The sequence below is a fragment of the Salvelinus fontinalis genome, chromosome 20 (assembly GCF_029448725.1).
Source record: "Salvelinus fontinalis isolate EN_2023a chromosome 20, ASM2944872v1, whole genome shotgun sequence".
Taxonomy (NCBI): Eukaryota; Metazoa; Chordata; class Actinopteri; order Salmoniformes; family Salmonidae; genus Salvelinus; species Salvelinus fontinalis.
The window spans coordinates 31,213,620-31,235,155 of NC_074684.1; the positions used below are offsets into that span (position 1 = coordinate 31,213,620).

A 21,536-nucleotide genomic window follows, 5' to 3' on the forward strand; every position below is an offset into this window, starting at 1 on the left:
AGGTCTCTTCACAGTCCCCAATTCCCAAATAAACTATAGGCGGCGCACGGTACTACATGGAACTCTATTCCACATCATGTAACTGATGCAAGCAGTAAAATTTGATTTAAAAAAACACCTTATGGAACAGCGGGGACTGAAGCAACACAAACATAGGCGCACACACAATAACATACACACATGGATTTAGTACTGTAGATATGTGGTGGAGTAGGGGCCTGAGGGCACACTGTTGTGAATGCATTGTAATGTCTTTAAAATCGTATAAACTGCCTTCATTTTGCTGGACTCCAGGAAGAGTAGCTGCTGCTTTGGCAGGAACTAATGGGGATCCATAACAAATACCACACCTGCTATGCAAGTGTTTTAATGTCAACAATTTCCTGTTGATATACTTACATTTCCAAACGGTTAAGTGTTCTCTGTGTGTAATTACAACTAATTGGGTCTTTTTAGCCTAAAAGCCAGCATTCTGTTGTGGAGACAAGACAGACAGATGGTCTAGCCACCACAGAGGACTGGGAGAAGAACACAGCCTAATGAAGTGTTGAAGAGGTATTCTTTATTACAAGGTCATCCATTTTGTCTCAATCTGTGTATATTTAACCTTAAACATTGTTCTGTTGGTGAATGAAATGTTTCATTCTGTCCAGTAGGTGTCAGCCCACTTACAGAGACAGGCATGAGGTCCAGTGTTTTCAGAATCACATTTATTTATCATGAGAAACATAGAGCAAGTGTGTGCCTAGGCTTTGGTTTCATAATCGGAGGTGGTTCGGAGGGAAGAGTAGGGGAGTCTTCTCCCCTCTTCTGTAGGGGAGTAACACTTCCTCTCATCAAGAAGAGGCTTCCGCTCTTTCAATGTCCCCTGAGGAAAGAAGGGAGGAGAGGACTCAGTATACTGTTAGAGGGGGGATGGTTTATAATGTACACTATATATATATGTATGTGGACACAAAAGTGGACACAAAAGTATGTGGACACCCCTTCAAATGAGTGGATTTGGCTATTTCAGCCACACCTGTTGCTGACAGGTGTATAAAATCTAGCACAAAGCCGTGCAATCTGGCAGAGTCGAATGGCCTTACTGAAGAGCTCAGTGACTTTCAGTCAGTTGGTCAAATTTCTGCCCTGCTAGAGCTGCCCCAGTCAGCTGGAAGTGCTGTTATTGTGAAGTGGAAACGCCTAGGAGCAACAACGGCTCAGCTACAAAGTGGTAGGCCACACAAGCTCACAGAAACGGGACTGCTGAGTCCTGAAGCGTGTAGCTCGTAAAAATTGTCTGTCCTCGGTTGCAACACTCACTATCGAGTTCCAAACTGCCTCTGGAAGCAACGTCAGGCACAAGAACTGCTTGTCTGGAGCTTCATGAAATGGGTTTCCATGGCCGAGCAGCCGCACACAAGCCTAAGATCACCACGCAATGCCAAGCGTCGGCTGGAGTGGTGTAAAGCACGCCACCATTGGACTCTGGAGCAGTGGAAACGCGTTCTCTGGAGTGATGAATCACAATTCACCATCTGGCAGTCCGACTGACAAATCTGGGTTTGGCGGATCCAAGGAGAACGCTACCTGCCCGGATGCATAGTGCCAACTGTAAAGTTTGGTGGAGGAGGAATAATGGTCTGAGGCTGTTTTTCATGGTTCGGCCTAGACCCCTTAGTTCCAGTGACGGGAAATCTTAATGCTACAGCATACAATGACATTCTAGACAATTCTGTGCTTCCAACTTTGTGGCAAAGGTTTGGGGAAGGCCCTTTCCTGTTTCAGCATGACAATGCCCCCGTACACAAAGCGAGGTCCATACAGAAACGGTTTGTCGAGATCGGTGTGGAAGAACCTGACCTCAACCCCATCGAACACCTTTGTGATGAATTGGGACGCCGACTGCGAGCCAGGCCTAATCGCCCAACATCAGTGCCTGACCTTACCAATGCTCTTGTGGCTGAATGGGAGCAAGTCCCTGCAGCAATGTTCCACCATCTAGTGGAAAGCCTTCCCGGAAGAGTGGAGACTGTTATAGCAGAAAAGGGGGGACCAACTCCATATTAATAGCCATGATTTTGGAATGAGATTTTCGACAAGCAGGTGTCCACATACTTTTGGACATGTAGTGTATACAGCGTTTACCATGAATGCAGTCTCCTCTAATGCGGGAACATTGCCGTTTAAATTTCAATTGCGCTGTTGAATAGAGCCCTTTGTGTGTCACCATGGCAACAACTGTGGACACTTATGTCCTTACCTGACTGTGGGTCGGTGTGGGGGTCCACCTCCTGGTCAACCACGCCCAGCCTCTGTCTCAGGGAGTTCAGGGTGCGAGAGGGGAGTTGATCCGAGATGGACTCCAGGTACTTCAGCACATAGTGGTCAGCATCGGTCAGTACAAAGCGGTGTCTGAAAACTGAGGGAGGGAAAAGGGCCCATAAGAGTGGGGATATCAATGTTGGATGGTTGCATTTTAAATGTGAAATTCGAGCCTGAGACACTCATACACTGAGGCAACAGGGACTATAGAACAATATCACTGCTCTTCACCAGTGAAATACATGTGTTTCTGGTTGGAAGAAGGTTATGATCCAAATGGACTGAAATGTCAACGAGGCTAGAATTAAACCTGGTCTCAGATCTGCCACATCAATGACTATAGGAGTTGGCAAGACAGCACAAACAGATCTGCGACTAGACTAAACTTTATAGGAGCTACACTACATCTCCTCCAAGCTAAAACATCTCTGTGAACAGAACAGTACAACACTAGGAAGCGTACCCTCCACGGTGTCTCCGATGGCAAAGTCGGCCGGGCCATAGAACTCGGGCTTGTCCACGGTGCAGCCCGGCTTGGGGATGCATGTCTTTTCCAGGAACTGGCCGCTGATGATGCCGGAGTTGCGCGTGGACTTCTCGAATATGCTGATCATATCACTGGACAGGAAGTAGGAGAAGATGAAGCGGCGGCCCTCGTCCTGGGGATTCTGGGAGTCCTGTGATAGAGCGAGACGGGGTGGAAGAAAATCAAGATGGTGATTGGTTACACTCAAAGGGTGACTGTGAGATGTCATAACTAGCATGTAAACATGTTTCTCAGTGGTTGTCATGGCCTACCGGGGTTCAGTTTCAAACTCTTGACCAGTGATACTAATACCAGTCTGAGCAGTATGAAACGGGTATTACAGCAACCCAGCTTCCCAGAGCCCCAGGTAGACCTCTTTCTCCTAACCCCCCTCCAGCCCCTCACCATCCTGGCAGCGTAGCGCAGAACTTTGTGGTCATTCTCCAGCATCTTCATCAGATCCTTCTTAGGGGGCTCAGGGATCAGAGACAGGCAATTCTGAAGGGAGTCCTCCAGTGAACCAAAACCATTGTAGGGAGGAACCTGTAGAGGGCATATAGGAGAGGTGAGGCGATGTACAGTGGGGCAAAAAAGTATTTAGTCAGCCACCATTTGTGCAAGTTCTCCCACTTAAGAATATGAGAGAGGCCTGTAATTTTCATCATAGGTACACTTCAACTATGACAGACAAAATGAGAAAAAAAATACAGAAAATCACATTGTAGGATTTTTTATGAATTTATTTGAAATTATGGTGGAAAATAAGTATTTGGTCACCTACAAACAAGCAAGATTTCTGGCTCTCACAGACCTGTAACTTCTTCTTTAAGTGGCTCCTCTGTCCTCCACTCGTTACCTGTATTAATGGCACCTGTTTGAACTTGTTATCAGTATAAAAGACACCTGTCCACAACCTCAAACAGTCACACTCCAAACTCCACTATGGCCAAGACCAAAGAGCTGTCAAAGGACACCAGAAACAAAATTGTAGACCTGCACCAGGCTGGGAAGACTGAATCTGCAATAGGTAAGCAGCTTGGTTTGAAGAAATCAACTGTGGGAGCAATTATTAGGAAATGGAAGACATTCAATACCACTGATAATCTCCCTCGATCTGGGGCTCCACGCAAGATCTCACCCCGTGTGGTCAAAATGATCACAAGAACGGTGAGCAAAAATCCCAGAACCACACGGGGGGACCTAGTGAATGACCTGCAGAGAGCTGGGACCAAAGTAACAAAGCCTACCATCAGTAACACACTACGCCGCCAGGGACTCAATCCTGCAGTGCCAGACGTGTCCTCCTGCTTAAGCCAGTACATGTCCAAGCCCGTCTGAAGTTTGCTAGAGAGCATTTGGATGATCCAGAAGAAGATTGGGAGAATGTCATATGGTCAGATGAAACCAAAATATAACTTTTTGGTAAAAACTCAACTCGTCGTGTTTGGAGGACAAAGAATGCTGAGTTGCATCCGAAGAACACCATACCTACTATGAATCATGGGGGTGGAAACATCATGGTTTGGAGGTGATTTTCTGCAAAGGGACCAGGACGACTGATCCGTGTAAAGGAAAGAATGAATGGGGCCATGTATCGTGAGATTTTGAGTGAAAACCTCCTTCCATCAGCAAGGGCATTGAAGATGAAACGTGGCTGGGTCTTTCAGCATGACAATGATCCCAAACACACCGCCAACGAAGGAGTGGCTTCGTAAGAAGCATTTCAAGGTCCTGGAGTGGCCTAGCCAGTCTCCAGATCTCAACCCCATAGAAATCTTTGGAGGGAGTTGAAAGTCCGTGTTGCCCAGCAACAGCCCCAAAACATCATTGCTCTAGAGGAGATCTGCATGGAGGAATGGGCCAAAATACCAGCAACAGTGTGTGAAAACCTTGTGAAGACTTACAGAAAACGTTTGACCTCTGTCATTGCCAACAAAGGGTATATAAAGTATTGAGATAAACTTTTGTTATTGACCAAATAATGATTTTCCACCATAATTTGCAAATAAATTCATAAAAAATCCTACAATGTGATTTTCTGTATTTTTTTTTCTAATTTTGTCTGTCATAGTTGAAGTGTACTTATGATGAAAATTACAGGCCTCTCTCATCTTTTTAAGTGGGAGAACTTGCACAATTGGTGGCTGACTAAATACTTTTTTGCCCCACTGTATGTGACACAGAAACAGGCAACCTCTCATACAACTGGGACTGATGGACAAATGAACAGATAGAACCCACAACCCACGAGGGAGAGGATATGGGGTGTAGAAGTAGGCATGGGCAGAAAAAAAACACCATCCCTTCCACCCACCAACCCTCCCTAACTCCACCAATCCAGTCCTCTGCCCTTTCACCTCATGCCTGTCGTGCAGCTCTGTTCTCTTCTTGACCACAGGTTTGGGTTTGAGCTCCAGGTCGGGGTGGTTCTTCTGGTAGTAGGTCTTGGTGAACTCGTCACAGTCGTAGAGCAGGAAGCGCCGGCCCATCAGCTGCAGCGTCTCGCCCACCTGGAAGTCCTTGGGCGAGTAGTACTGGTGCACCTCCTGGGGGGACACCTCCAGTACACAGCTAGGGAAGGGCTCTGGAGAGGGGAGGAAGGGCATGGGGACTGTTGTATAGTAATTAAACACATGGAGACTGTTGTATAGTCATTAGAAGGACATGGGGACTGTTGTATAGTCATTAGAAGGACATGGGAACTGTTGTATAGTCTTTAGTAGGACATGGGAACTGTTGTATAGTCATTAGTAGGACATGGGAACTGTTGTATAGTCATTAGAAGGACATGTAGACTGTTGTATAGTCTTTAGGAGGACATGTAGACTGTTGTTTAGTCTTTAGGAGGACATGTAAACTGTTGTATAGTCATTAGGAGGACATGTAAACTGTTGTATAGTCATTAGGAGGACATGTAGACTGTTGTATAGTCTTTAGGAGGACATGTAGACTGTTGTTTAGTCTTTAGGAGGACATGTAAACTGTTGTATAGTCATTAGGAGGACATGTAGACTGTTGTTTAGTCTTTAGGAGGACATGGGAACTGTTGTATAGTCATTAGAAGGACATGTAGACTGTTGTATAGTCTTTAGGAGGACATGTAGACTGTTGTATAGTCATTAGGAGGACATGTAGACTGTTGTATAGTCATTAGGAGGACATGGGGACTGTTCTATAGTCTTTAGGAGGACATGTAGACTGTTGTATAGTCTTTAGGAGGACATGTAAACTGTTGTATAGTCATTAGGAGGACATGTAGACTGTTGTATAGTCATACAGAGGACATGGGGACTGTTGTATAGTCTTTAGGAGGACATGTAGACTGTTGTATAGTCATTAGGAGGACATGTAGACTGTTGTATAGTCTTTAGGAGGACATGTAGACTGTTGTATAGTCTTTAGGAGGACATGTAGACTGTTGTATAGTCTTTAGGAGGACATGTAGACTGTTGTATAGTCTTTAGGAGGACATGGGGACTGTTGTATAGTCTTTAGGAGGACATGGGGACTGTTGTATAGTCTTTAAGAGGACATGGGGACTGTTGTATAGTCTTTAAGAGGACATGTAGACTGTTGTATAGTCATACAGAGGACATGGGGACTGTTGTATAGTCTTTAGGAGGACATGTAGACTGTTGTATAGTCTTTAGGGGGACATGTAGACTGTTGTATAGTCTTTAGGAGGACATGGGGACTTGTATAGTCTTTAAGAGGACATGGGGACTGTTGTATAGTCATACAGAGGACATGCAGACTGTTGTATAGTCTTTAGGAGGACATGTAGACTGTTGTTTAGTCATACAGAGGACATGGGGACTGTTGTATAGTCATACAGAGGACATCTAGACTGTTGTATAGTCTTTAGGAGGACATGGGGACTGTTGTATAGTCATTAGGAGGACATGTAGACTGTTGTATAGTCTTTAGGAGGACATGTAGACTGTTGTATAGTCATACAGAGGACATGGGGACTGTTGTATAGTCATTAGGAGGACATGTAGACTGTTGTATAGTCATTAGGAGGACATGGGGACTGTTGTATAGTCATACAGAGGACATGGGGACTGTTGTATAGTCATTAGGAGGACATGTAGACTCTTGTATAGTCATACAGAGGACATGGGGACTGTTGTATAGTCATTAGGAGGACATGTAGACTGTTGTATAGTCATTAGGGGGACATGTAGACTGTTGTATAGTCTTTAGGAGGACATGGGGACTGTTGTATAGTCTTTAAGAGGACATGGGGACTGTTGTATAGTCATTAGTAGGACATGGGGACTGTTGTATAGTCATTAGAAGGACATGTAGAGTTGTACAGTCATTAGAAGGACATGTAGAGTTGTATAGTCATTAGTAGGACATGGGGACTGTTGTATAGTCATTAGTAGGACATGGGGACTGTTGTATAGTCATTAGTAGGACATGGGGACTGTTGTATAGTCATTAGAAGGACATGTAGAGTTGTACAGTCATTAGAAGGACATGTAGAGTTGTATAGTCATTAGTAGGACATGGGGACTGTTGTATAGTCTTTAGGGGGACATGTAGACTGTTGTTTAGTCTTTAGGAGGACATGTAGACTGTTGTATAGTCATTAGGAGGACATGTAGACTGTTGTATAGTCTTTAGGAGGACATGGGAACTGTTGTATAGTCATTAGGAGGACATGTAGACTGTTGTATAGTCATTAGGAGGACATGTAGACTGTTGTATAGTCATTAGGAGGACATGTAAACTGTTGTATAGTCTTTAGGAGGACATGTAGACTGTTGTACAGTCATTAGAAACACGGTTGATAGCTGGAGTGCTGCAGAGATGGTTGTCCTTCTTGAAGGTTCTCCCATCTCCACAGAGGAACTCTAGAGCTCTGTCAGAGTGACCATCGGGTTCTTGGTCACCTCCCTGACCAAGGCCCTTCTCCCCCGGTTGCTTAGTTTGGCCGAGCGGCCAGCTCTAGGAAGATTCTTGGTGGTTCCAAACTTAATTTAAGAATGAGGGAGGCCACTGTGTTCTTTGGAACTTTCAATGCTGCAGAAATGTTTTGGTACCTTTCCCCAGATATGTGTCTTGACACAATCCTGTGTTAAAGCTCTACGGACAATTCCTTCGACCTCATGGTTTGGTTTTTGCTCTGATATGCACTGTCAACTGTGGGACCTTATATAGCCTTTCCAAATCATGTCCAATCAATTGAATTTACCACAGGTGGACTCCAATCAAGTCGTAGAAACTTCAAGGATTATCAATGGAAACAGGATGAACCTGAGCTCAATTTCGAGTCTTATAGCAAAGGGTCTGAATACTTATGTAAATAAAGTATTTCTGTTTTTACTTTTTATAACTTTGCAAAAATGTCTAAACCTGTTTTCGCTTTGTCATTATGGGATATTATGTGTAGATTGCTGAGGATTTTGTATTTATTTAATCCATTTTATAGTAAGGCTGTAACGTAACAAAATGTGAAAAAAGTCAAGGGATCTGAATACTAATATATAATATATTATAATATATACACTACCATTCTAAAGTTTGGGGTCACTTAGAAATGACCTTGTTTTTGAAAGAAAAGTTTCTTTAATCGGCACAACAGTTTTCAGCTGTGCTAACATACTTGCAAAAGGGTTTTCTAATGATCAATTAGCCTTTTAAAAGTATAAACTTGGATTAGCTAACACAACCGTGCCATTGGAACACAGGAATCCTCTGTATGCCTATGTAAATATTCCATGAAAAATCAGCCGTTTCCAACTACAATAGTCATTTACAACATTAACAATGCCTACACTGTATTTCCGACCAACTTGATGTTATTTTAATGGACAAAAAAATTGTTTTTCTTTCAAAAACAAGTAAATGTCTAATTGACCCCAAACTTTTGAACGGTAGTATATATATATATACATATATATATAGTACCAGTCAAAAGTTTGGACACACCTACTCATTCAAGGGTTTTTCTTTATTTGTACTATTTTCTGCATTGTAGAATAATAGTGAAGATATAAAAACTATGAAATAACACACATGTAGTAACCAAAAAAGTGTTAAACAAATCGAAATATATTTTATATTCTTCAAAGTAGCCACCCTTTGCCTTGATGATAGCTCTGCACACTTGTAGCATTCTCTCAACCAGCTTCATGAGGAATGCTTTTCCAACAGTCTTGAAGGAGTTTCCACATATGCTGAGCACTTGTTGGCTGCTTTTCCTTCACTAGAAAAATGCTCGACGACAACAGGCCTTACCTGTTTTGATGTTCTTAGGCTGCAAGGGAAGGGGTCCCAGCCACTGTTGGGCTCTCCCAGAATTAACCCGGATAGATCACTACACAGAGAAACTAGTGCCAATAGCTACAATAACTGAGAGACTTACTGCAGGCTGGTTTGATGTTCTTGGGCAGCCTCTGTCTGCGTAGCAGCACAGGGAAGGGGTCCCGGCCACTGTTTGGCTCATGGACCTCTCGGATCTCCACTGAGTCATCCACCAGATAGTACTGGATTGTCACAGGCCTGGCCTCCCCGTACAGAGTGTCAGTGTGGTCCCACAGCGCAAAGAAACGCAGCACCTATTGATACAGATGGCCAAAGGTCAAAGGTTATAGAGAGAATAAGATCCTGCTGAGGTCATGTTTAGCCATATAAATAGTTACGTGTGTTTAAACGCATACTAAATCCTTTGAGTCCTTTGCTTAGACTGATATGAATACAAATCGTGGTAAAATGGTACATGACTAATCTATAGGAACATTATACTTTCAGTGAGCTCCAAAGGTATTGGGACAGTGACCCATTTGTTGTTGTATTGAAATGATACAATGACTATGAGGTTGAAGTGTAGACTGTCATATTTAATTGGAGGGTATATCGGATATCGGACCAACCCCTCTTTTACGCTGCTGCTACTCTCTGTTTATCTTATATGCATAGTCACTTTAACTATACATTCATGTGCATACTACCTCAATAAGCCTGACTAACCGGTGTCTGTATATAGCCTTGCTACTCTTATTTTCAAATGTATTTTTACTGTTGTTTAATTTCTTTACTTACACACGCACATTTTACACACTATTGGTTAGGGCCTTCAAGTAAGCATTTCACTGTAGTATTCGGTGCACGTGACAAAAACTTTGATTTGATAAACTTTTATAAATTACAGTACTTTTGTACATAGTCCCCCATTTTACTGGACCCAAAGTATTGGGACAAATTCCCTACTGTGTATTAAAGTAGTCAACGTTTGGTATTTGGTCCCATACTCCTAGCACACAATGATCACATCAAGCTTGTGACTCTACAAACTTTTTGGATGGATTTGCTGTTTGTTTAGGTTCTGTTTCAGCTAATTTTGTGCCCAATAGATGGATCAAAATACCCTCAAATTAAAGCTGACAGTCTGTACTTTAACCTCATAGTCGTTGTATAATTTCCAATCCAAAGTGCCTGAGTACAGAGACAAAACAACAAAGCATTTGTCACTGTCCCAAGACTTTTAGAGGTCACTGTATATCAATGAGGTCACTGTATATCAATGTAATGCCAATGCTGGAGATCAAATATATTCAGCAAAAGATTTGATGAAGTGCATGGGAGCATTGAATGCAGGGCTGACATAGGAGACGAGTGTCAGATAATGACATCGTGCCTCATATCGACCAATAGATAATATCCGTATGGGAGGCATGTAGTAGTCAGGGCAACTAAGTACAGCCCGCTGACCTTGCGGTCCATGGTGAGGAACTGTTTGAGGCGGTCGAAGACGGATGGGGTGATGTAGGAGCGTCCAGCCTGGGTGCGCCGCTGGATGTACGGGTCGACCGGGGTCGGCTCAGGGTCGCTCAAAACCAGACCCTCGCTCTCCATGAAGTCCTGACCCCATGAGACACAGTACAGAGTATCTACTATAGCATAGATACAGATAATAAACATACCACAGAGCTGGAAGTATTCAACGTAGAACATGAAAATAACATGAAAAGTAAATAAATAAAAAAAAGTGCATTTGACAACACAGTGAGGAAAACAAGTCTGTGTGTGTGTCTAACTGACTATGTGTCACAGTGAGTGAGATGTGTGTTTACCTACAGAACCAATCAAAAGTTTGGACACACCTACTCATTCAAGGGTTTTTCTTTATTTTAACTATTTTCTACATTGTAGAATAATTGGGAAGACTTAAACTATGAAATAACATATGGAATCATGTAGTAACCAAAAAAGTTTTAAAGAAATCAAAATGTATTTTATATTTTAGATTCTTCAAAGTAGCCACCCTTTGCCTTGATGACAGCTTTGCACACTCTTGGCATTCTCTCAACCAGCTTCACCTAGAATGCTTTTCCAACAATCTTGAAGGAGTTCCCTACAATACATATGCTGAGCACTTGTTGGCTGCTTTTCCTTCAATCTGCGGTCCAACTAATCCCAAACCATCTCAATTTGGTTGTGGTCGGTTGATTGTGGAGGCCATGTCATCTGATGCAGCACTCCATCACTCTCCTTCTTGGTCAAATAGCCCTTACACAGCCTGGAGGTGTGTTGGGTCATTGTCCTGTTGAAAAACAAATGATAGTCCCTCTAAGCGCAAACCAGATGGGATGGAGTATCACTGCAGAATGCTGTGGTAGCCATGTTGGTTAAGTGTGCCTTGAATTCTAAATAAATCACAGACAGTGTCACTAGCAAAGCACCCGCAAACCATCACACCTCCTCCTCCATGCTTCACGGTGGGAACCACACATGCAGAGATAATCCGTTCACCTACTCTGCATCTCACAAAGACACGGCGGTTGGAACCAAAAATCTAAAATGTTGACTCATCAGACCAAAGGACAGATTTCCTCTAGTCTAATGTCCATTGCTCATGTTTCTTGGCCCAAGCAAATGTCTTCTTCTTATTGGTGTCCTTTAGTAGTGGTTTCTTTGCAGCAATTCAACCACAAAGGCCCGATTTACACAGTCTCCTCTGAACAGTTGTTGAGATGTGTCTGTTACTTGAACTCTGTGAAGAACTTATTTGGGCTACAATCTGAGGCTGGTAACTCTAATGAACTTATCCTCTGCAGCAGAGGTAACTCTGGGTCTTCCTTTCCTGTGGCGGTCCTCATGAGAGCCAATTTCATCATAGCGCTTGATGGTTTTTGCGACTGCACTTGAAGAAACTTTCAAAGTTCTTGAAATGTTCTGTATTGACTGACCTTCATGTCTTAAAGTAATAATGGACTGTCATTTCTCTTTGCTAATTTCAGCTTTTCTTGCCATAATATGGACTTGGTCTTTTCCCAAATAGGGCTATCTTCTGTATACCACCCCCTTGTCACAACACAACTGATTGGTTCAAACGCATTAAAAAGGAAAGAAATTCCACAAATTAACAAGGCACACTTGTTAATTGAAATTCCTTCCAGGTGACTACCTCATGAAGCTGGTTGAGAGAATGTCAGGAGTGTGCAAAGCTAACCGGTGCCTGTATATAGCCTTGCTACTGTTATTTTTCACTGTCTTTTTACTGTTGTTTTTATTTCTTTACTTACCTATTGTGTGATAGATAATGGATGTGATGTGTGAGTGTGTATCGTATCTATTTACCTGTGTGTAGCTGTCACAGTGTGTGACGCGGTAGACGGTGCCGTACACTACCAGGTCCATGCCCACGTTGAGATCTTTCCAGTGGTAGTGGTCGCCGCGGTCGTTCTTGGGCAGCCTCTGGCGCTTGATCAGCTTGCCCTGCGGTCGAGGAAGAAAGGATTCACACATCAGAATTAGACTCAGTCATATCTCCTAGCAATTTGGTCCTAGAAGAAAAACCCCAACCATCTTCTAAAATCATCATTTAGAATGTTGCTGTGCGTTAGTTCACAGAGCAGCCGTCTTTACTAGAGGAAAATGTCGCCCTAAGTACAAATTAAAGTTAAAGTGGAACTTACAGCGTTTTAACCACGTTGCAGATATGAAACGATAATATCAGTCAAAAATATCAAATTCCCAGTTTATGCTACAAAAGCAACTTTATAAGAGGTTTTAAAAATATGTTCTATTTGACTCAAAGTTCCATGACGTACACTAAGTTGTTTTTGGCAGAATAGATGGATGCAGTTCAATGCATGATTCATATAATTCACCAATACATTTCTTGGTAGTCTAAAAAATATTGCTATCAGGTTGTAAATCACAGCTGGCCTGATACATAGTTTGCTTCCTCCATTCGGGATGCACTGTTTCAGTATTTTCGACAAAAACGGACGAATGTAACTAAGGCTGGGAATGTCAAAACAATCAAGGGCAATGATCACAAGTCAGTCATCACATGGCTAATAGGCTAGCGTTTCTATTAGTATAGCAACAAGCTAAAAACACAGAGCCTAACATTAGCTAGATATCTAGCTAACTAGCTGCTAGGAGGATGTCATGTCATTGGAAGTGGGTGAGTGGTTGACTTTCCCCTCATATCGTTTTTTGGTGGCTATACACAGCTAGAGATGTATGTGTCATTTGGTTAGCTAGCAAGAACTTGTCCAGTTAGTATATCTCTTGTGTTCGCAAATTCAATCTGGCGCTCTATCTTTCTATCTACGATTTCAGAGCTCTCTCATCTGTGTGACAGAGCACAGAATAACTGATACATTTACAAACGCGCAACACCTGCTGAATATGACCGTGTCAGTAAACACAGGCAAAAAAAGTAATAGTTAAGTCAAGTACACTCTAAATAACATGTAAACAGCCAGCAGCTCTTCTAGGGCAAGTAAAATCGTCAGAGTGAGGTGTTCTCTCATTTGTGTCTGGAAGTAGCTAGCTAGCAAGCTAGCCACTTTTAGCCAGTTAGCTTTGGGTGCTTGGTTGGGACAAGCGTGCATTGTTGGCAGGCAAGCTGCAGAAGGACGAGTAGACTACAATTCCCCATCGTTTATCAGTGCAATTTTGATGGCCAACTAACTCAAAACGTTTGAGAAGGTTTATCTAATGTTCCTTTGTCAGATTTGAGCTCATCTTGCTCTGGCTAGCATTAGTTGTTGACCTTGTTGTTGTTGAGGTGCATAACTGAGGGGGAGAGAGCCTACCTTTTCATGGTTGTTTGATCAATAGGACTGTAAAGTTCCCAAATGTAAGAGAACTCCTGTGGTGTTTACATATTTGCAGAAATCCATTCAGGTGTATTTTGCGTCTTTTGGCGAATGCTTTCTAATGATCTAAAGTTGCGCTGTTGTATCTGCAAACACACAGTCCAGTTCAAAGTGAATGATGGCAGGCCCATCTGCCTGTAAACACACAGTCCAGTACAAAGTGAATGATGACAGGCCCATCTGCCTGTAAACACACAGTCCAGTTCAAAGTGAATGATGGCAGGCCCATCTGCCTGTAAACACACAGTCCAGTACAAAGTGAATGATGACAGGCCCATCTGCCTGTAAACACACAGTCCAGTTCAAAGTGAATGATGGCAGGCCCTACTGCCTGTAAACACACAGTCCAATACAAAGTGAATGATGGCAGGCCTGTGTGCAACTGGCTTGTTTGTATAAAAGCCACTTTTACTTTTCTAGATGCACAATTGAGAGCATCCTGTCGGGCTGTATCACTGCCTGGTATGGCAACTGCACTGCCCACAACCGCAGGGTGGTGCGGTCTGCACAGCGCATCACCGGGGGCAAATTACCTTCCCTCCAGGACACCTACAGCACCCGATGTCATAGGAAAGCCAAAAAGATAATCAAGGACAACAACCACCCGAGCCACTACCTGTTCACCCCGCTATCATCCAGAAGGCGAGGTAAGTACAGGTGCATCAAAACTGGGACCGAGAGACTGAAAAACAGCTTCTGTCTCATCCTGGACGATGTTTTTATTCGGTTGTATTTACTGCAGTGTCTATTAATTAGTATAAAAGATATGGCTGCTGTTCCCACTCAATATTGCTATGGAATTTTCACAAATGTCTTAGTATACGTAATTCCCAAACATTCTAAGAATTGATCAAAAGTTGAAAATTACCATATCTAAGTGCTCACTTGTCAGAATCTTTTTTATAGGTGTCATATTCTTTCTGGAGGTGTATATGAACAGATTTTACGAGTCTTATCTCCTCTGATCTTCTTTGCCTACCTGTGGTATCCCAGAGTTCTCCACCACCGGTTCCATGATACAAATGCTGTCGTCCTCCAGGTAGTAGTAAAGGACCACAGGGCGCACGCGGTAACCCTCCAGGGGCGAGTGCAGCACATCCTGCTGGAAGTAGCCATAGAAGCGCAGCACCTGGAAGAGAGGAAATGGGAGTGGGTGAGGGGAGAGGGGAGGAGAGAGTGAAAAGGAGGAGAGGCGATGGAGGAGAGAGGGGAGAAGAGGGATGAGAGGGAGAAAGCAAGGGGAGAGGACAGATCAGTGTATTCCTCTGCCTGGATACTGTTCTGTAAAAACTTCAGAAAATAATTCTAGAATTTCCTAGTTCCCCAGCCTGAGGCTATTGTAGCTTACCTTCTTGTCATAAGCGACATGAGCAGGGATGAAGTCCAGTGCCGGGCTGTAGTGGGTGGTGCCATAGGTGAGAGCAGACGTCTGATTGGAAAACTGGTTGATCTCACTCTGGGTCAGCTCACTGGACAGGAGAGGGGCTTGTCCGATGCCAACCTTGGGCCGGTGCGGCAGGGCATAGCCATTCTTATAGGACAGGGTTTGAGGACGATGGTGAGCTGACTTCTAGACAGAAATATATATATTTTGTAAGTGTTAAGGGAGGTATCAAGGATGTGGTCAGTACAGCATAGATAATCAGGAAAATATACATTTTGGCTGGGTCAGATTAATAGGTCTGTTCATTGGCATAATGCACTACTCCTCCACTACTAAGGTAAGAATATAGTTGAAGAATCCACCATATGCCCTCGACCAGAACTAGTCCGTTTCTATGAATTGAGGATAAGCAGGAATTCACAGGTAAATCATCAGAAAAGCAGGGAAATCAAATCCCTTTATAAAAATGTAGTTTTGGGCTTTTACTTTGACCGTAATGGAAAAGCTCGTCAAATGGAGGAGTCAAATAATATACTTGGTATGTTGACCTTAGCAGCAGAGGTAGACAGCTGAAATTGTTAGTTAGCTACATATGATTGAAGTTTTTTTTTATTAGTCTCACTGTTTAACTGAGTTACATTAGGCTACTTAACTGCAACGTGATACAAATTGCAGTGTAAAACCTGTGCAGTTTATTTCTGCAGTAGCTCGTTTCAAGTGTATCACGTTGCAGTTAAGTAGCCTAATGTAACTCAGTCAAACAGTGGGGCTAATTTAAAAAAACTTCAATCATATGTAGATAACTAACAATTCGATTAACTAATTGACAAATTGCACTTATACGCTAGCCATTTGTCATTTCACACTGCCTGAGCCACATTCCAAAGCATGAGCTTGATGGATAATAACTTTGTTGCAATCGAACACCGACGGAAACTTTTGTAGCAAACTACTCAAGTGTAGCCCTTCAGTGTGATACATTTAAAAGTGAGATACATTGTTGCAGGTTTATTTGACCTGGCTCAAAAAGAAAAAAAAAAGACCTTACCGTAACATCCCGAAAGGTGTTTCCTGGCAAAAATGGCAAGCCATGTCCCGTGTTGATCGACATTGCTTGTAATACTCAAACGTTCAAATATGTATTTTGAACATAGAAATAATGGACAAATACTGAACAGAAACTATTAAGGTTTAGCTATCAGGCAATTAACATTATTTATATTGTAACTGTGGTTTAAATTAGGCCGAGGTGACCAAGGAAACAGAGGATAGTATCAGTTGCCATGGGGAAATATAAACAAAACGTCACTAAAAGAAAATACGCGAAATTCGCATGTCTCGCCGCCAGATGGCGCGCAATCTTCATGATACACAACAGCAATAATGTGAATCAAATATTTGTGGTAGATTCACATAGGTACAAAATAAAACAACCAATGAGTCAAGATCTTATTTTCAACACAGTTTATTCTAAGCAAAGGAGTCATATTTTGGTCTCACCAGCTATTGCCATATTGTTTTGTCCCATTGAAACACAAAAGCTTTTTCAATATAAAACCATTTAAATGATTGCAGTAGAAGTTCAGATTATTCACTGCATTCTCAACTCCCCTCTCAGTCAAGAAAATCCCAAACTTCTTATGATAAACCATCATACCTATGGTTCAACCCAGTGCAACAGAACTGGATGAATATAACTTATTATTATATTAACAACGGTCATTACAATAAACCTGACAGATAGCCCTATGGTGTCCCATGAGGGACAACACTAGTCTTGCTGCCCACAGTAATAATTTGGAAGCCATTTCACTGGTAGACAATTGAAGAGATTGTGTTCTGTACTGTACATACATTCCTACATGATAACAAGTGCAATGTATTTGGAAAAAAAATTACATCGATTTTAGCCATTTCCTAGCTGATCCTAGATCTGTTTTACTGTCTTATCAAGTCTTATGGCCATTGGCATGACACAGCATAACATTATCTGGGACCTGCCTCACCATTTAAATGTGGACAACACACACACAAGCCAGTTTGACAAAGTGAGAAACATAACATGAGAAACATGGAAATAAACATGATTGGAATTGATTGTTTCATAAATTCATAATGATTGGTTGACTCAGGTGACTGGGGTTTTCTTTTCCACCAATATACATCCTTGTTGCCAGGTAAGGCACTGCACTGTGCATATTATAACATATAAAAAACAAGCTTATTAAATCACTTGACCTCTGAGTTTACATTGTATTTTTTTATATATTTTTATGCTGACACATCTAGAGCATTGTACTGGGCCTGAATTCATAAAGTCTCAGAGTAAGAGTCCTGGTCTAGGATCAGTTTACTATTTTAGATCATAATGAACAAGATTACATGGACAGGGGGAGGGGTAACCTGATCCTAGATCAGCACTCATACTCTAACACTTGTTATATACAGGTCCTGAACCCCTCTCTTAGGAAGCAAATAGAAACGACCATACACAGAAACACTAGGGGCTCTGTCCAAAATGGCACCATATTCCCTATGTAGTGCACTACCTTTGACCAGAGCTCTAGCCAGACGTAGTGCACTATAAAACAAATAGGGTGCCATTTTGGACATACACCTAGGATTGCATCCCTGAGGTGCCAGACTAGCTTCAATCGCCACAGTATAAAAATATTTCATAATAACTGTAAAAAAAAAATACACAATAACAAAAAAGACTATTTTAAATATTATATAAAATACATTTCATAAAGGGTTTGAGATGAATTCCAAAAAAACACATTTTGGGTTCAAAGTTTAAAAGGCAGCGTCGGTTGAACGTGGTCATTTCCCTCTTAAGTGTTACGCTGTACATTTCACTGTAAGTGCTATGCCTCTCCGAAAACCATTCACCCATTTAAATACTGGAGGGTGAGTGAGCATGAAGCAAGCTGCCCAATTCTCAATATCCACTAGGCAACAGTGGAGTAACATTAGCAACTGTCCTTAAATCACCTTTCAGGCTCTACAGCCTAAGTATCCCAAGATCCTCCACTTCAGAAGGGTGTGAGGAGTTCAAATGCGAGGCTGTGCAGTTACACCTTACACCTTCAGCCTCCACCAATGACAGGCGGGCTCCGGTCGAGCTTACCATGCTGAGAAGGAGGAGCTTATTCTCACTGCAAAAACAGAGGTCTTTACTCTATACCAGGGCTGACCAACCCTCATCCTGGTGATCTACTGTCCTGTTGGTTTTCAGTCCAACCCTCATCCTGGAGATCTACCGTCCTGTAGGTTTTCAGTCCAACCCTCATCCTGGAGATCTACTGTCCTGTGGGTTTTCAGTCCAATCCTCTTCCTGGAGATCTACCGTCCTGTGGGTTTTCAGTCCAACCCTCATCCTGGAGATCTACTGTCCTGTGGGTTTTCAGTCCAACCCTCATCCTGGAGATCTACTGTCCTGTGGGTTTTCAGTCCAATCCTCTTCCTGGAGATCTACCGTCCTGTGGGTTTTCAGTCCAACCCTCTTCCTGGAGATCTACCGTCCTGTGGGTTTTCAGTCCAACCCTCATCCTGGTGATCTACTGTCCTGTTGGTTTTCAGTCCAACCCTAATTTAACAAACCTGATTCTACTAATAAGCTGCTCAAAAAGACCTTAACTAGCTGAATCAGATACGCCAAATTAAGGTTGGACTGAAAACCAACAGGACAATAGATCTCCAGGAAGAGGATTGGACTGAAAACCAACAGGACAATAGATCTCCAGGAAGAGGATTGGACTGAAAACCAACAGGACAATAGATCTCCAGGAAGAGGATTGGACTGAAAACCAACAGGACAGTAGATCTCCAGGAAGAGGATTGGACTGAAAACCAACAGGACAGTAGATCTCCAGGATGAGGGTTGGGCAGCCCTGGTCTAGAGTACCCACATGGACACAGACAGACTGACAGAGGGAGATACCCAGACAGAGGGTTCCAAACCTTCGCAGGTCCCCGTCAGGTCATGGGGCCCCATTCCCAAACCCCAGAGGTCCATTTGTGGTCCTACACATCCCTTCTCAAGTACTGCGCTCCAACCTTCACAGCCCCCCCCCCCTTTCTAGATCTAGTAGAGGTTCCTTTACGGTCCTGCCTCAGTAGTAGCGGTTGAGGCTGCGTGTCCCAGGTATATCTGGCTGACCGTTCATCCAGATCTCTCGTATGATCCTCTCCCTCTCCTCCAGCCGCTGTGCACGCTCCAGCTCCTCCGCTGATGTGAACACATTCATGTTGAGAGTGCGCTCGAAACGGCGGTGGCGGCGGGCCGACAGGTCTGACGTGGTGTCCGAGTCAGAGTCTCTGGAGTCGGACGAGGAGCCGGAGGGCCGCGGACGCTTCTTGGTGATGGTGCCGGGGCGACGGCGGGGTTGGCAGTCGGTGCGGCATGAGATCTGGACGACCAGAGCAAAGAGGGTAAAGAAGAGGCCCAGGCACACGCCACACAGGAAGTAGAGAGCTGCACGCTCTGGGTGGTCTGCAGACGGAGGAAGGGAGGGAGAGTGAGAGAGAGTGAGAGAGATTGAGAGTGAGAGAGCGAGAGAGTGAGAGAGAAAGGGAGAGCGAGAGAGAGTCAAATGGCTCATAAGTAGTTCATTCATTTCAAGTACAGGTGTTGCCTTTGAAAGCAAAAACTAATTGAACTCTGACTTGCTTAGCCTGTTTTGCTGGCCTCACACATGCTGCTTTACACAACTGCTCAGTGAAACATTTTGGAACACAGAGAGATTAGCTTGAAATGAAAGCATCTTCACTTCTGCTCCCATGACCACAGAGAATGTGACAGACAATAGTGGTTAAATCACCGGAGAAGATCACAAAGGCTGATGGAGAGAGAGGGAGGGAGGGCAGTACCTAGCCCTCAGGCCTATGTACAGTACAGTGTGTGTTGTGTGTCCTGTATGGTAATCTGACTGTGTGTCCTGTATGGTAATCTGACTGTGTGTCCTGTATTGGAAAGGGGGATACCTAGTCAGTTGTCCAACTGAATGTATTCAACTGAAATGCATCTTCCACATTTAACCTGACCCCTCTGAATCAGGGAGGTGAGGGGGGCTGCCATAATCCACATCCCTGTTTTAGACGCCCGGGGAACAGTGGGTTAACTGCCTTGCTCAGTGGCAAAACAACAGATATTTACCTTGTCAGCTCAGGGATTCCATCCAGGAACCTTTCGGTTACTGGCCCAACGCTCTAACCAGTAGGCTACCTGCCGCCCTGTATGGTTATCTGACTGTGTCCCCTGTATGGTTATCTGACTGTGTCCCCTGTATGGTTATCTGACTGTGTCCCCTGTATGGTTATCTGACTGTGTCCCCTGTATGGTTATCTGACTGTGTCCCCTGTATGGTTATCTGACTGTGTCCCCTGTATGGTTATCTGACTGTGTCCCCTGTATGGTTATCTGACTGTGTCCCCTGTATGGTTATCTGACTGTGTCCCCTGTATGGTTATCTGACTGTGTATGTGGGTTTACTTCACCAGTAAGTGTGTTTATTTGGCCGTACGAGTAGGAGGTAAAGAAACAGGAAAGACTTATCTCTCCCTCTTTCTCCTCCCTCTCCTCCCTCCCTCTTTTTCTCCTCTCCCTCTTTCTCCTCTCCCTCTCTTTCTCCTCTCCCTCTCCTCTGTGTGTTTTAGCAGCTGGATGGAGCAGGTGACAGACGAGGACGGTTGTACTGTGTGTGTGTGTGTGTGTGTGTGTGTGTGTGTATGCCTGTGTGGATATGCACTGAGTATACAAAATATTAAGAACACCTGATCTTTCCATGACAGACTGACCAGGTGAATTCAGGTGAAAGCTATGATCCCTTAGTGATGTCACCTGTTAAATCCACTTCAATCAGGGGAGGAGACAGGTTAAAGAAGGATTTTTAAGCCTTGAGACATGGATTGTCTGTGTGTGTCATGCAGAGAGTGAATGGGCAAAAGAAAAACATGTAAGTGCCTCTGAACAGGGTATGGTAGTAGGTGCCAGGCGCACCGGTTTGAGTGTGTCAAGAACTGCAATGCTGCTGAGTTTCCCATGTGTATCCAGAATGGTCCACCACCCAAAGGACATCCGGGCCAACTTGACACAACTGTGGGAAGCATTGGAGTCAACATGGGCCAGCATCCCTGTGGAACACTTGACACCTTGTAGAGTTCATGCCCTGATGATGGCAAAGGGGGGGGG

At 43.5% G+C, this 21,536-nt stretch overlaps 2 protein-coding genes across 4 annotated transcripts in view; both read right to left on the bottom strand.

The window, feature by feature from the left end:
- Positions 1–542: 542 nt before the first annotated feature.
- efhc1 (EF-hand domain (C-terminal) containing 1) lies at positions 543–16,618 on the bottom strand. Of its 2 annotated transcripts, none has more exons than XM_055873217.1 (11): positions 16,392–16,618; positions 15,308–15,526; positions 14,939–15,088; positions 12,425–12,562; positions 10,556–10,705; positions 9,210–9,402; positions 5,191–5,417; positions 3,239–3,376; positions 2,771–2,984; positions 2,246–2,404; positions 543–868 (listed from the first exon to the last, which is right to left on the bottom strand). In XM_055873217.1, exons 1-11 carry the CDS (start codon positions 16,452–16,454, stop codon positions 837–839), a joined length of 1,683 nt encoding a protein of 560 aa, XP_055729192.1. In that variant the 5' UTR covers positions 16,455–16,618; the 3' UTR covers positions 543–836. The 2 variants fall into 2 exon arrangements, with proteins under 2 accessions (XP_055729192.1, XP_055729191.1); XM_055873216.1 differs by having other exon boundaries at positions 15,308–15,529.
- A 174-nt stretch (positions 16,619–16,792) lies between these two features.
- LOC129817719 (protein eva-1 homolog A-like) overlaps positions 16,793–21,536 on the bottom strand; it is a 191,675-nt gene continuing 186,931 nt past the window's right edge. For both annotated transcript variants that reach the window (XM_055873218.1, XM_055873219.1), the window contains one exon: positions 16,793–19,838. In XM_055873218.1, coding sequence (XP_055729193.1) covers positions 19,459–19,838 — 380 coding nt within the window. In that variant the 3' untranslated portion in view covers positions 16,793–19,458. The remainder of the gene's footprint in view (positions 19,839–21,536) is intronic.

Bases quoted from the DNA above. Each gene is read 5' to 3' on its own strand.
- efhc1 (XM_055873216.1), bottom strand. From the start codon at position 16,454: ATGTCGATCAACACGGGACATGGCTTGCCATTTTTGCCAGGAAACACC. The intron at 10,706-12,424 runs GTAAATAGATAC...TCATGGGGTCAG, and splicing joins ACTGTGACAGCTACACACAG to GACTTCATGGAGAGCGAGGG. The intron at 5,418-9,209 runs GTAAGTCTCTCA...TCCCCTCTCCAG, and splicing joins GAACATCAAACCAGCCTGCA to AGCCCTTCCCTAGCTGTGTA.